This window comes from Dipodomys merriami, unplaced genomic scaffold (assembly GCF_024711535.1).
Source record: "Dipodomys merriami isolate MVZ:Mamm:240054 unplaced genomic scaffold, mDipMer1.0.p SCAF_7, whole genome shotgun sequence".
Classification (NCBI taxonomy): Eukaryota; Metazoa; Chordata; class Mammalia; order Rodentia; family Heteromyidae; genus Dipodomys; species Dipodomys merriami.
The window spans coordinates 66895885-66911908 of NW_027206290.1; the positions used below are offsets into that span (position 1 = coordinate 66895885).

At 42.7% G+C, this 16024-nt stretch overlaps 1 protein-coding gene and 1 long non-coding RNA gene across 4 annotated transcripts in view; one reads left to right on the plus strand and one right to left on the minus strand.

The window, feature by feature from the left end:
* Nucleotides 1-291: 291 nt before the first annotated feature.
* On the minus strand, nucleotides 292-1319 carry LOC138816795 (uncharacterized). The gene is made up of 2 exons (XR_011368727.1): nucleotides 1084-1319; nucleotides 292-762 (listed from the first exon to the last, which is right to left on the minus strand). It is a non-coding gene; the product is annotated as an uncharacterized lncRNA (long non-coding RNA).
* Nucleotides 675-16024, plus strand: part of Dnaaf9 (dynein axonemal assembly factor 9) — a 128540-nt gene continuing 113190 nt past the window's right edge. For all 3 annotated transcript variants that reach the window (XM_070006875.1, XM_070006874.1, XM_070006876.1), the window contains exon 1: nucleotides 675-1145. In XM_070006875.1, coding sequence (XP_069862976.1) covers nucleotides 1063-1145 — 83 coding nt within the window. In that variant the 5' untranslated portion in view covers nucleotides 675-1062. The remainder of the gene's footprint in view (nucleotides 1146-16024) is intronic.

Genomic DNA, 16024 nt, shown 5'->3' on the forward strand with positions numbered 1-16024 from the left:
TCCTGTCTTCCTTCAGACAAACTCGGCGGAAGACTGTCAAGATTGGAGATTGTCAAGGTCTTTATTTCGAGGATTTTCAGCTAGTTTTACCATTTAAGTGATTCAAGCACCAAGTCCTGTGTTAGAAAAACAGCTGTAGCTAACTGTTGTAATTCATTGTGAAAAGGTGAATACAAGGCATTGGAGACTTCTGGACAAGGTCAATCAATACTTGGTGCAAGATAAAAATCATTAAACAGATCCAGGACGCCTCGGAATCCCTCTCAAGGAATTTTCTCTATTTTATACAGATTATTGACTGAGTTTTTTTTTTATTTTTATTTTTTCTGTTCCATGTGTAATCAGCAGGAAACGGGTCGACCTGGGAGTCTCAAGGCCTAAGCCCCGCGCACGGCTTGGCGGCGCATCACTAGCCAGAGGCCCTCTGGGAAGCGGGATGGATGTTGAAAGGGAAGATGCGCTGTGGACGAGCAGCAAGGGGAGAGATCCTGGGATGAAAGCAGGTCGCCGAGGATGCGGACCAGGGTGGAAAAGGCTCCCACTGGAGGCCAGAGCCCGACAGGCGGAAAGGGGCGGTACCCAGTGGGCGGGGCATGGCTGAAGCAAGCTCCACCCCCTTGGGCGCGTCTGTGTGCGTGGCTGGTGGACGCTGCTCACAGTCCCACTCGACGATGCAGGGCCTGGGAAGAGGATCGAGCAGCTCTCTGGTGTCCATCTTTCTGGGGACCCGTCACCTCAACATCCAGCCCGATCGTCTCACAGCTTAAGGAAGACGCGTCCCTGAGACCGCTCGCCAACATTCTCCCCCCTCCCCCACCACACCACATTCACACAGCAGGTCCAACGCGACACCCCCACCCGCGCTCCGCGCGCGCTCCCGCTCCGCCCCGCCCCCGCCTGACGTGCTCCCTCACGCCGCGCCCCCTCCCACCCGGCACGCCCCTCCGCTGCTCCTGGCCGTCGCGGGCCTGGAGCCGCCCCGCTGGCCTGAGCGACCCTCTTCGCGGAGCAGTCCTCCTCCGCCGTCCGCCGTCCGCCGCCCGCCGCCCGCCGCCCGCCGCCATGGACGTGTACACTTCGCACCGGCTGGGGTCGCCCCGCGCGCGGCTCCCCGGCAGCTCCGGCCGCGGGTCGTCTTCCGTCAGGTACGCGGGGTCGAGGCCCCAGAGGAATGGCTTGACTAGGCGGTGGGGGATGCGGGCTGTCGGGGTCCCGCGGACGCCGCAGGGCGTGGCCCGACATGGCTTCCTGGCGGACGATTCTTTAAACGGCTCCTGGAGGAACGTTTTCCCAGGAACGGCGCCCTCTGTAGAGGCCCTTCCACCGCTCGGGTGTAGACAACCCCACACGGCTCCTTGTGAAGAGCCCCCCCCCCCCATTGTGACAGTCCTCCCTCCGTGGGACGTTTCCCCCCACCCCACAGGAGCACACAGTGGCTTCCCAGGGGATAGCTCACTTGCCTTCGCCTGCTGATAGTCGCCCTAAAACAGCTACCTCTGCAGACTGTCCCTTCCCTCACACAATGGGCTTCCCCTGTATAGGACCCCAAAGGCGTCTCTCTCAGAAACGATTCACGTAGGAAACCCCATTATTGTAGTTGTCTGGAGTCTTTGCCCTTGATAGCGTCTCCTCTAAAATCCTTCTCGACCCCTACACACAGACACACACACACACACACACACACACACACATCACATCCCTAATTTCGCTTTTCCCCACCGTCCCCTACCCTGGACTGCATGGCGATGCCCCCCTCCCCTCACTCCACAATGGGGAACTCAGGTTGGGGGAGGTGAAGGTCATTAGGGTCGCAGGAAGGAAAAACTAACTGGAGGATAAAGAAGAGAGGTCCAGAAGCTGTGAAAGAGGCGGATGCAGAAAGAGACAGAGAGCCCTCCTGGGGTGATTTGGCATGGGAGGGTGTCTGGTATTGGGAGGGTATCTGGTATTGGTTTTGGGGAGAGAGTCCCCTCTTCCCTTGTTGAGATGGGAAAATCTGTTTCCGATTTCTGCTCTCTGTCTTTGGAATTGACCTTGCTGGTCTGGGCATTGTTTGTGACTGAGCTGGCATGGGGCAGTTAGGGAAGTGTGGAGGTTGGAATGATGGAAAGGTTGCAGCTGAGACCTTTTAGAGGGAAGAAGAATGGGCATTGAGCTTTGGTAGTACTGCTAAACTGCTATTAAACCAGAAGAGCACTTTGTTTGCATGGTTGCTTTTTCTTTATTTTAGCTACTCAGCAAAGCAAGTGTGGTATTGTATTGTTCCCTTGAAAAGAGGCCGTCAATTTATATGCTAGAATGGCTTTCCCATATTCTTGTTATGGTACTTAAGGCTTGGTGGGATTTTTTCCTTTTTGCCCTGCTGGGGATGGACCCCAGGGCCTTGTAAGTGCTAGGCAAGCACTCCACCACTTGGCTACATCCACAGCCTTGTGTTTGTGTGTGTTGTTTGTTTTTACTAGATGGAATTTATGCAGAACAAGAACTCATTCTTAGAATTCTGACCCTCTTTTCCTTCCATTCCTTTGCACACACTGAAAATGAATACATGTTTGTAGAATGAATAAAGAATGGAAGAACTTAAGAGAATAAAAGATGGTATCAGGACACACCTGTAATTCCAGGACACTAAGGCAGAAGAGGATTGAGCCAGTCTAGGCCACATTGCAAGACACTCTGTGTCTCAAAGTGGGGGGAAAAAAAAACAAACAAAATTAAAAACAGCTAAACAAAATCAAGGTGGGAGAATTAGGGCTAAACTCCAATGAAATAATGTATTTTCTGCTAATTTTCTACTAATTTGACACTGTGTGAACTCCTCTACTTTGTGGCATTCCTTCTGGGCTTTACAGTATCAATTATTTAATTGTTTTTAGTAACCTCCAGTCATCCAATGCTTCTGCCAGATAGTTTCACTGCTTGAAAGTGTTTGACTGTTTCATAGAAATTGTCTAGGGGACTGGATAATTCTATGTCCCAAGTGGTAGAGCACAAGCAGTGAGGAAGCAAGTTGAGTAAGAGCTTGAGGCCTTGAGTTTAATTATTCCTTGGTGTACACACACACACAAATTGTACAGGATACTTTAGAACTTGGAGGAGTTGGAGACATGATTCATGTGGGAGAGCACCAGCCAATGAGCAAAAGTATCAGATACCAAGTTCTAGTCCAATTTCGGACCAAAAAAAAAAAAGAACTAGAAGCAGCCATCCATTAAATCTAAGCTCTCTGTAAACTTGGAGTTTAGTTCCAGACAGTCTCCAGCTCAGGAAATGTGTGTGTGTGTGTGAGTGTGTGTGAGTGTGTGTGTGTGTGTGTGTGTGTGTGTGTGTGTGTGTGTGTGTGTGTGTGTGTGTGTGTGTGTGTGTGTGTGTGTGTGTGTGTGTGTGTGTGTGTGTGTGTGTGTGTCTGTCCCTGGAGACCAAATGCAGAACCTTGCCCATAGTAGGCAGGTTCTGTAGTTCTGGGTTGTATCCCAAACCTTAGCTCAGGAATATCATGGTGAGTTTTGTGTGTGTGTGATTTCTAAGGGGGAAAATACAAATATAAAAGTATAAAATCTTATGCTGGGCACCGGTGGCTCACGCCTGTAATCCTAGTTACTCAGGAGGCTGAGATCTGAGGTTCACTGTTCAAAGCCAGCCTGGGCAGGAAAGTCTGTGAGACTCTTATCTCCAAACCACTGAAAAACAGGAAGTGGCACTATAGATCAAGCGGTAGAGCGCTGGCCTTGAGCTGAAGAGAGAGGGACAGTGCCCAGGCCCAGCGTTCAAGCCCCACAACTGACAAAAAAAAAGTATAAAATCTATAAAACATAAATCTGTCTAGAAAATAACTGCTGGGTTACTTGTTTGTGTTAACAAAGGAGTGCTTTTTTTTTTTTTTTTAATTGTCCCAATCCTGGGAGCTATCCCTGAGCTTTTTGCTCAAAACTCATATTCTAGGGCTGGGAAGGTGGCTCAGTGATAGAGCGCTTGCCTTGCATGCCTGAGGCCCTGGGTTCAATTCCTCAGCACTACATAAGCAAAAAAGAAAAAAGCCGGAAGTGGTGCTGTGGCTCAAGTGGTAGAATGCTAGCCTTGAGCTGAAGAGCTGAGGGACAGTGCCCAGGCCCAGAGTTCAGGCCCCACGACCGGACAAAAACAAAACAAAACAAAACAAAACTCATATTCTACCACTTGAGCCACTTCTGATTTTTTGGAGATGAGTCTCACAGACTTTCTTGTCCAGTCTGTCTTTGAACAGCAATCCTCAGGTCTCAGCTTCCTGAGTAGCTACCATTACAAATATGAGCCATCAGTGCCCAGCTGCTTTTTTTTTTTTTTTTAAAAAAAGGCAGTGTTTATATTAAAAGGATGTTATGATGGCTTTTAGTCATAACCAAATTCTGAACTTTCCATCAAATAGTTTAAGTAAAACTTAGGCTTCAGATAAGTATGGTGGGGCTAGGAAGGTAGTTTAGTGGTAGAGTGCTTGCCTTGCATGCATGAAGCCCTGGGTTTGATTTCTCAGCACCACATAAGCAGAAAAAGCCAGAAGTGGCATTGTGGCTCAAGTAGTAGAGTGCTAGCCTTGAGCTGAAGAGTTGAGGGAGGGTGCCCAGGCCCAGAGTTCAGGCCCCATGACTGGCAAAAAAACTCAAACAAACAGATAAGTATGGTGAGAGTAACACCAAGACCTAGCTGTTCTTTTCTGTACTTTTTGCCAGTCCTGGGGCTTCAACTCTGGGCCTTGTCTCAGTCCTTGAGCTTCTTTTGCTCAAGGCTAGTACTCTACCACTTGAGCCACAGCACAATTTCTGTTTTTTTCTAAGTAGTTCATTGGCGATAAGAATCTCACAGACTTTTCTGCAGGCTGGCTTCAAACTGCGATCCTCAGATCTTGTCTCCTCAGTAGCTAGGATTATAGGTATGAACCATTGGTGCCTGGCTTTTTCTATACCTTTGATAAAGGAAATTCGGTGAAGTTTCCCCCTCCTTTTCTCACCTCTATATAACTGAGCATGCAATTTAAGCCTGTCCCTTGCCTTTTTTTTTCCCTCCCTAAATACTGGGGCCTCTTTCATTCATCTTACTTGTTCATGGCAGACACTTCTACTTGAGCTATGCCTCCAGCCCAGCATTTTGCTTTTCACTGGCTTCAAACTGTGATCCTTCAGATTTCAGATTCCTATGTAGTTTAGGATTACAGGCATGAGCCACTGGTACCTAGCCTTTTCCTTACTTTTGACATTGAACATTGCTAATAGGTTTGGGCTAAGCACCTTCCAGTCACCCATATTGGCTTCTCTGCTACTCTAACAACTGAGTGATGAAAGAAGCAGGCTTAACTGGTGAAGTTACATTCCTAAAGACCCATAGTACCTTGCAAGTGCAAGGTTCTTTTCTACAAGGGAGTTCATTTTCACAGATGGGAATGGAGATCAAGAGTTAAAATATTATTGCTCAGAATTGGAGGTGCCTTTTCAAGGGTATGATAGTCATCAGTGCTGTCTATCAGATAATGTTGGTATCTGTCTCTTGAGTACAGAGTAGAATCATAGTTTCTTGCTTTGAAGTTGTCTATGGCTATGTAAGTTGCTTTTGGTTAGTGAAATGTGTATAGGAATGTGTAACCCCTTGGTGATAAAAGCTTCAGGTATATAATTTGTCACTCTATTTTCTTCTGTTTTGATGGCTGTTGCTGCTCCAGATGGTGGCTACTCCATCAGTCTGCGGCTCAGAGTAAGAATGATCCTGAAGTGAAATGCCACCGGGATTTTGGAATTATTACCAAAGTATAACATAGCCTAAATAGACTGGCACTAAGGAATCTGAAAACTTTCCTGCTTTCAAATATTTTTTTCTTTTCTTTTTTTTTTTTCTTTTTGGTGCTGGTCCTCTGGAGCTTGAACTCCAGGGCCTGGGTGCTGTCCCTGCGCTTCTTTGGCTCAAGGCTGGCACTCTACCACTTGACCCACAGCAGCACTTCTGGCCTTTTCTGAGTAGTTTATTGGAGATAAGAGTCTCATGGACTTTCTTCTGGACTGGCTTCCAACTGTGATCCTCAAATCTCAGTCTCCTGAGTAGCTAGGATTACATGTGTGAGCCACTAGCACCCAGCTCAAATATTTTTTCTATTGAAGGGTCCATTGCTGCTTGGGATTTGTTTAAGAGTTAAAACTACCTCTTTTCAACAAACAATTCAATATACACGGTATTAGGTCTGTAGATTTGATGAACAAGATAGTCCCCTGCTCTCAAAGAACTATGTTATAAGTGAAAAGAGACAAATACAGTAAATACAACATAGTGAGAAATAACTACTAAGGATGAACTAGAACTAAGGAATAGGAGATTAAGGAGGCTTATTCTGCTTAGATCTCTTCTAGGTTACTGGTGTTTGGACCGCTGGAACAGAGAATAAAGTTCAGTTTGGGTCAGGCTCATATCCAAACGGAGATATTGGATAGAAGGTTATATAGAGTCCAGGAGACAAATTGGGGCTGGAACCATCTATCATCTGATGACTCCTAGCTTTGTATTTAAAGCTATATAACTTGGGATTCAGGGAGTGAATACATAAAGAAAACAACAACAAAAACTAATTTCCAAACCCTGGGGTAGCATGTGTACAATAAGAGTAAAAAGGCTCCAGAAAAGACAATGTAGCAATGTCTTCTAAATTCTGAGTAAGAAGTTTCCTTATGATGTAGGCAAAAAATCAAGGACAGTCTTAAAAAGCCAAATGATACTGTTGATAGTTTGATATGGACTAATGACAAACTATTAGATTGATAATGTGGAAGTCATTGGTGACCTTGACAAGACCAGTTTTGGTGCAGGGGGTTCAAGAGAAAAAGAGAGAATTGAAGAGTATAGATACTTATAGTGTGTGTCCTTTCAAGAACTTACAAGAGGGAGCAGAATAATTGGGCTATAACTGAAAGATTGTGAAATGTTAAGGCAATTCTTTTTGTGTTTGGTGAGCAGATATTTTAGCATGTTTTAAAATTGATTGAAATGATGCAGCAGAGGGGAAAATTGATGGTTTTGAGAAGAGACCCTTCCACGAGTGATGTCCTTTAAATAGGTAAAAGGAAATGGGACCCAGTACCCAAATGATGCGTTGTCCTCAAGATAGGTTAAGTACAATATGGACAGTTTTATCAGTGGAAGATTTTGTGGACCCAAATGCTGATACATTGGCAGTTTAGTGGTAAGAGAAGATGAAGCTGTCTTCTAATTACTACTATATACTCAGGTAAATAAGGAAGATCTTTAGATAAAAATGAAGAATGGGGAAGTGAGATGTTGGAAGTTTGAAAAGAAAGGTGTAAAATTCATCCAGGAGACTGAGTTGGGTAAAGAAATGTTTTAGGATTGTCAGGCAGCACCAGGAGTCCAGTTAGTATTATTATAAATTTAAGGAAAGACCCAGTGAGCACAGTTGTATGCTTGTTTATAGCTGTGTTAACTACCTTGGATGTGGAGAGGGAGTAAGTAAGGGAGGACCTAGGCCTGGGCGCTGCTGCTGTTTTTCAGCTCAAAGGTAGCTCTCTACCACTTGAGCCACAGCAGTACTTCTGGTTTTCTGGTGGTCAATTGGAGATAAGAGTCTCACGGACTTCCTGCCCAGGCTGGCTTTGAATTGTAATTCAGTACACACTGAAACTATATTTTCATTTACAAGAAATAAGTTGTAAATAACTAAATTATATATTTTTCCTTAATTACAAATCACATATGTAGAGTGAGAAATCATTAGATTCCACCAGGATTGGAAGCCAGAAGATAATGGAGCAGCCAGTGCCCTAAGAAGTAAACGTAGGGACTGGGAAGGTGGCTCAGTGGTAGAGTGCTTGCCTGGTATGCATGAGGCTCTGGGTTTGATTCCTTAGTACCACATAAACAGAAAAAGCTGGAAATGGCACTGTAGCTCAAGTGCTAGAGCACTAGCTTTGAGCTGAAGAATTGAGGGACAGCACCCAGAGTTCTGGCCCCATGACTGGCAAAAGAAAAGAAAAGAAAAGAAAAAGAATGAAAATGTAGCTGGGTGCTGGTGACTCACCCCTGTAATCCTAGCTACTCAGAAGGCTGAGATCTGAGGATTGCAGTTCAAAGCCAGTCCAGGCAAAAAAGTCTGTGAGACTCTTTATCTCCACTAAACTACTCAGAAAAAGCTGGAAGTGGTGCTGTAGTTCAAGTGGTAGAGCCGCTAGCCTTGAGCACAAAGAGGCTCTGGCACAGTGCCCAGGCTCTGAGTTCAAGCCCCAAGACTTAAAAAAAAAAATTTCCACTCAGAATTCTGAATCCAACTAAAGGCGGTTTTCAGGCAAGTATGAGGAAAAATGGAGAAGATTTCATATGTGCAAGGTCTCAAATTTTAACATCCCATGCTTTGAAAAATAATATGATTAAGAGGTTTGTGTGGGGCTCCTGTATATCACGTTGATGTGGGGTGAAGAAATTTATAAGGCTCTTGCGTTAACCCTGAATGATGGACACCCCCCCAGCTTTTTTTTTTTTTTTTTTTTTTTTTTTGCGTGAGTGGGGAGGAGAAGGCAGGCTCTCATTGTAGCAAAGGCTGGCCTGGAACTTGCTATGACTTGATATGTAGAGCTGGGTGGCCTCAGTTCAGCTCATGATCCTCCTCCTTCCTCAGCCTTCCAAGGGCTGGGAGTAAAAGTATGAACCATCACTCCAGGCTTGGATGGGACCAGGTATTTTGTTTTCCTGTGTTTTTGTTGTTGTTGTTGTTGGATATGGGGCTTGAACTCAGGGCCTGGGCACTGTCGCTGAGGTTTTTTTTCTTGGCTCAAGGCTGGTGCTCTATCACTTTGAGCCACAGCTCCACTTCAGGTGTTTAGGTGGTTAGTTGGAGAGTCTTACATTAGAGCCTTTCCTCTCCAGGCTGGCTTTGAACCTTGATCCTTAGATCTCAGCCTCCTGAGTAGCTAGGATTATGGGTGAGAGCCACCAGCACCTGGTGGGATCAGTTTTAGTTGCCAGTTCCTACATTGCTTCCTCCTGGTACTTAGATCAGCGTCTGGCACATGATCAATATTCATTAAGTATTAACTGCTATTGATAGCTGTTATGAAACACTCCTTGTACTAATTACTTATTGAATGAATAAAGAATAATTGCAAGGTGAAACTGTGGACTATGTTAAGTTTCATGGGTGTTTGTAGAATGAAGCATCCCAGCTGTGAACTGGGTGGTGACAAAGTGGTTAATGATAGTGATGCTGAACTGAGAGCATTTTAATTAAAGCCTCATAGAAGTCAGTTATCTCTTGGTGATTACTGACTACTCACCAAAATATTCATGTTTCTCTTTGGAGTTTACAGATCTACAGAAATAAAAATATAGTTGCAGTGTGGATAATCCCTGCCTCAAGAAAACCCAGAATGCAAAGTACTATTGTGTCTTGGAATGTCTGAAAATTTCAGCCTGTTATATACTTGCTTGGATGTTGGCCAGGGAGGTTTATTGTGGTTTTAACAGAAGAAAAAAGCGTTATGTACAGTTAGGCTTTTGTGTTCTTATTTCTAGCCCAGAGGTAGAGGTCTGGCTATTTTGTCTTTACTTGTGTCTGGGATGACAGTGTACTGTGGACTCACTCTTTTTCAGTGACTATAATGACACCATGCATGATATTTTGACAGTGTATCCTAACTTTAGGGCTCTTTTCTAGTGTTCTATTAGAACATTAATGAAAAGGAGGAGTGAATGGTGAGAAATAGCTTGCCTTGTATGTTACACAGTGTAAACTATTGTTTTTGCCCTGGAATTTGAAAAAACAACAACAACAGGGTTTACAACATGGGTGCTTAAAACTTGTATTTGTGATTTTAAACCCTAGTTTGAAGAAAAGGCAGCTCATTTATAATAATTTTTATTTTGAAATCTAGATTTGAAAATGAGTTGCAAATATGGCATTAAGTATTCCTATGTGCCCTTCATGTGGCTTCCTTACATTTTACGTACAAGCATAGATTATTTATCAAAACTAGTTAAGATTGGTATAATGCTTTCGTTAACTTAGTAAACTTTTGGTTGCTTGGAGTTTAGCATTCGAGACTTTATTTGAATTGCTTAGTGTTCCCACATGTCCTTATCTATTTCAGGATCCAACCCAGAGTTCTGCAATGTATGTAGATTGAGCATGCTTGTAATAGCTAAAGTGAGGGAAGGTTAACTGTGGATGCTTTCTGAATAAAGACTTGGAAAACTGACTTTACAATGAGCAGATTGTGTGAAAGAAGCCTCTTAGAAAGTGAATAAAAGGAAGAAAATGGAAAAACAAATTATTATACTGGAATATAGTGAACAGATTTCTAAGTATCACTTTCCATTTATGGTGTTTAACATTTTTGATGTTCTTGGATTTAGTTTGTAGAGTGCCACATGTATACTGGAATTAATGAAATATATGTGTGTACATATGTACATATAGATAGATAGATATAAATATCAATTGCAAATGGGTATCAGTCTAAACCATTTTTTTTTTGGGTCCGGTCCTGGGGCCTGAACTCTGGGCCTGGGCACTGTCCCTCAGCTCTTCAGCTCAAGGCTAGCGCTCTACCACTTGAGCCACAACGCCACTTCTGGCTTTTTTCTTTTTGCTTATGTGGTGCTAAGGAATCAAACCCAGGGCCTCAGGCATGCAAGGCAAGCACACTACCACTGAGCCACCTTCCCAGCCCCTAAACCATTTTTAAAATGGGGCTTAACAATAATGAACTATAGCTGGTAGCTTTTGCTAAAAGGAAACCTTGCCAAAATGCTTTAACTTTAGAATTTATTCTCTCTTGCAAAAGGTATCTATCTAGAGGAGGGCAGGCCAACTGTTATAAAGTTATCAAAGAACCAGGCCTCTTCTGTGCTTATATTTTGCTATCTTTAAAGAGCAGGTGTTGCCAGGCATGCCTGTAATCCTAGCTACACAGGAGGCTGAGATCTGAGCATCATGGTTCAAAGCCAGTCCCGGCAGGAAAGTCCATGAGACTCTTATCTCCAATTAACCACCAGAAAACTGGAAGTGGCACTGTAGCTCAAGTGGTAGAGCTCTCACCTTGAGCTGAAGAGCTGGGGGACAGCACCCATGCCCAGAGTTCAAGCCCCATGACTGACTAAAACAAAAAACAAAAAGAGCAGTTGTTTTCCACAAAATGGATGCATAACTATCATATCTACTCAGTAGGAAGGGGAAAGAAAGCAGTAAGGTGCTAGTGGTTCACACCTATAATTCTAGCTACTGAGACTGAGATCTAAGGATTGTGGTTTGAAGCCAGCCCAGGCAGAAAAGTACATGAGACTCTAGTTAACCAGCAAAAAGCAAGAAGTGGAGGTGTGGCTCAAGTGATAGAGCACCAGTCTTGAGAGAAAAAGCCAACTGAGAGTGAAGCCCTAAGTTCAAGGCCCAGTACCAGCCCCCAAAAAGGGGGGGGGGTAACTGGGAGAAAGGAATATTCCTCTTAGTTCCCTTTAAAAGATCTTCCCTGGAAACTCCTGCAAGATGAACATCTGTATGTGTAGTCACCTCTTGAAAAGATCTGTGTCTATTGCTGCCCCAAATTAAATCAGAATGTTATTAATAAGATGGGAAGATTGGATATGGATTTGACAACTGTTTCTACCCCAGGAAGGTAGCTGTGAGTCATGAGAGATATATTGTCTTGGATTAATAATGGCTGCAGGAAAGTACTAGGATAATATTAAATAGGTAAATGATATCAGCATGTTTTTCAGTCATCTGTGTGCTTAGTGACCATCTATTGGCCATCACCAAAGCAACAATGACTTTCTTTTTTTTTTTTTTTAACCATAGGTCACTATTCTATCAGACATCTGTGGAAAATAGCATTTATTGCCTTGTCATCCAATGTCTTTGCCTTTCCTTAAAGTGTCTAGTTTTGCAAAGAGAATAATTGCTGGTTTCATTCAGGACCAGTTTCTTAAACCTATAACAGTCCTACAATGAGCTTTGTTTAATTAATGCTGATATGGCTTTTATTATTCCTACTGTTTCCACCAACTCTACCACTTGAATACAGTTCTACTTCCAGATTTGTGGTGATTAATTGGAGATAAGAGTCTCACGGACTTTGCCCAGATTGACTTTGAGCCACAATCCTCAGATCTCATCCTCCTGAGTGGGTAGGTTTATAGGTGTGAGCCACTGGTGCCTGGCTCTTGGACCATTTTATTTTTTAATGCATTTCAGAGTAAGTAGTAGATATCAGTATGCTTCAACTTCTAAACATTTCTTGGAATTGATTTTTTAAAGAATAATTCGTTTGCAAATTACAAAGATTCAACTCAAAATTTAAGTAAAGAATAGAATGTGTTGGCTTACTTGGCTAGCAGGATAGTAGGGAATTAAAAATTGTAGAAATTGCTGTAAGGAACAGAGACCTCAGCCATTGGAGTGAAGACTCTGCTGTCTGAAAGTTGCCTCCTTCTCTGCTGTCTGTCATTTCTGTTGCTCACTACCTGGATGCATTTCTTCTGATAAACATACCTTCCCCAAGTCATGACTATCTTAGCTCCAAACCATGTTCTCCCTGAATCATGATCCTGGAAGCTATTTCTCTTCCACCACTAAAAAGATGTTCCTGAAAAGAATTTCAATTGACTTGACTTGTCCAACTGTCCAATCAACAGTAACTTGGGACACTGACTGGGAACAAGTACAGGGAATGTTATACTATTAGGAGTAGAGATGGGAAGCATGCCAAGGGGAGTATATATCTCAGGAAGCATCCTACTCATTCTCTAAGGTTGGCAGACTCCTGATGTTTGATGAGGAAAGGAGAATTACAAATGCCAAAAATCTTAAATAAGACAATGGAATATTGAGTTTAGAACTATAATAAGATAAAACGATTTCATGTACAAGTAGGGTTTGGCCCAGAACTACAAAAATGGCTTGTTATTAGGAAATGTATTAATGAACTAATGGACCAGTAGATAGATGCACCCCCAAACACCTGCCTAAAATTGTCACACACTTTTGATGTAAGTGTGATAAAGTTCCAGCTAACAAGATAAACCAAAGAAATAATCATATATTACCTGGCTTATTGCAATAGATTGTTAATTGGTCTCCCAGGTTCAATTCTTACCTCCTTTCATAGTTTGAAGCCAGCCTGGGTAGAAAAGTCTGTGAGACTTTTATTTTTAATTAACCAGCAAAAGCTGGAAGTGGAGTCGTGGATCAAGTGGTAGAGCACTAGCTGTGAGCAAAAATGTTCAGGGACAGTGCCCAGACCCTGAGTTCAGGCCTCAGGACACACACACACACACACACACACACGCACACGCACGCACACACGCACACACGCGCACGTGCACGCGCACACGCACGCATGCACGCACGCACGCACGCACGCACGCACGCAAACTTTGAAAACTGTAATAGTCTCAACGTTATATTCAAAATGGTAACAAAAATAAAATAATCAGGAACAAACCCAGTAAGAATGTGTAAGACCAACTATGCCCAGCTTTTATTGATTGAAATGGGTTATCTTGGAATTTTTATCTGCGCTGGCCTGAAACCTCTTATCTTTCATGTTCCACATCCTGATTAGCTAGGATTACAGGCATTCATCACCATTGTATCCAGCCTGTATTTTTTTTTTTTTTTTTGTCGGTCGTGGGGCTTGAACTCTGGGCCTGGGCACTGTCCCTAAACTCTTCACCTCAAGGTAAGAGCTCTATCACTTGAGCCACAGCACCACTTCCAGTTTTCTGGTGGTTAATTGGAGATATGAGTCTCATGGACTTTCCTTCCCTGGGCTGGCTTTGAACCTTGATCTTCAAATTTCAGCCTCCTGAGTAGCTAGGATTACAGGTGTAAGCCACTGGCACCCGGCTTTTTTTTTTTTTTTTTTTTTTTGGTATAGTTATTTCCATGTTTCTACAAGCATATACATATGGGTCAAATAGAGATTTAAAAAATTACATATGGCAATTTAATATATTCTACAAGTGGCATTCTACTAAAAGGATCAGTGAATGATTTTGTAACAAAATACAGTTAAGTTCTTGCTTCTCAAAACATTCTAGAGAAATGAAGAGCTAAGTGAATTTTTTACAATGTCACATAAAGTAAAAAGGAAAATATTAAAACCCTAAGATTTAAAATTAAAGAGACATTTAATTCTGTCAAACCTTTAAAGGTGGTTTTTTTGTATTTTTTTCCCTTGTCCTGGGGCTTTAACTCAGAGCTTGGGCACTATCCTTAAGGTGTTTTTGCTCAAGGCTAGAACTCTTATTACTTGAGACACAGTTCCATTTCTGGCTTTTTGGTAGTTTATTGGTGATAAGAGTCTTACCAATATCAGGAGTACATGCTTGTATTCCTAGCTACTCAGGAGGCTGAGATTTAAGGATCATGGTTCAAAGCCAGCCTGGGCAGAAAAATCCATGAGATTTCTATCACCAATTAACCACTCAAAAACCGGAAGTGGTGCTGTGGCTCAAGTTGTAGAGAGCTAGCCTTGCACAAAAAAAAAATATATATATATATATATAGAGAGAGAGAGAGAGAGGGGGGGGGCTGGGGATGTGGTTTAGTGATAGTGCTTACCTAGCATGCATGAAGCCCTGGGCTCGATTCCTCAGTGCCACATAAATAGAAAATTGGGAAGTAGAGCTGTGGCTCAAGTAGTAGACTGCTAGCCTTGAACAAAAGAAGTCAGGGACAGTGCCCAGGCCCTGAGTTCAATCCCCAGGACTGGCAAAATAAATAAATAAACAAATAAAATAATAATATATAGAGAGAAAGAGAGAGAATTGAAGAAAATATTTGCAACATATGACCAAACAACTTTTTAAATACGATGAAATACTTTGTAACTACTGAGGAACCCCCCCCCTCAGTGACTGAGTAGAAAATGAACAGATAACTTGAATATGATAAGCATTTGACAGCTCCCCATACTTTATTACTGAATACAAAAATGTTCACATCAGTCTTCTGTGATGTGGATCACATGAATGTGAGGATTTACTGTATAAAGCATTCAAAATAGGAGGCATACACTATGAAGAATATATATGAATAATTTGTTTACTTTTCAAGATTGAAAAAACATGAATCATGGAAGAAAAACAGGTACACTTTTCCCAGAAATTTTTCTATATTTTCAGGGAACCAGAATGAATTATAAATAAGAAAATCTGGCTGGTTATGTAACACTTGTTATAAAAGCATTCAGCAAGCCGGGCGCTGGTGGCTCACGCCTGTAATCCTAGCTACTCAGGAGGCTGAGATCTGAGGATCGAGGTTCAAAGCCAGCCCGGGCAGGAGAGACCGTGAGACTCCTATCTCCAGAAAACCACCAGAAAACCGGAAGTGGCGCTGTAGCTCAAGTGGTAGAGCGTTCGCCTTGAGCTGAAGAGCTGAGGGACAGCGCCCAAGCCCAGAGTTCAAGCCCCACGACCGACAAAAAAAAAAAAAAAAAAAGCATTCAGCAATGAGTTTGCTGTTAGATATATTAATGAAGATAAGAGCAATTTAGATAGTGGTTTAGGTTTATCTGCAACAGTTTTACTGTCTGGAAGCCAGTGAGGTGTAGCAGAAAGAAAGTCCAGAGCCCACAGATGGTGGGTCATTTGAGTTCTGGTCCTGTTAATCTTTTCTTGGCCTTGTGACCCTGAGCATGTTGCCTCTGTTTTTGGTAGGTTTTGCCTTCTTGTTATCTATAATGTCTAAACTTGGTCTAAACTCAAAGAAAATCAGAAATAAATTATACTATGAAAGCAGCATACTTGATGTAAACTATATTACTGGGTCAGCTGAGAATACATGACTTCTAAAGGTGGAATTTTGTATCCAGAATGTACTAGCCCTGCTCAAGTAGACCTGACCTGTGAACTCCAGGGCAGTGTTACTGCTGCAGTTAGATGTATGTTTTTGTTTGGTGGTTTCTATTTAAAAAAAAAAAAAAAAAACAGCTAGTTAAGCTAAACATGCTCTCAACAGTGACCTCTGGGATGAAGGTCGATTAAAATCTTTATTCTATTTTTT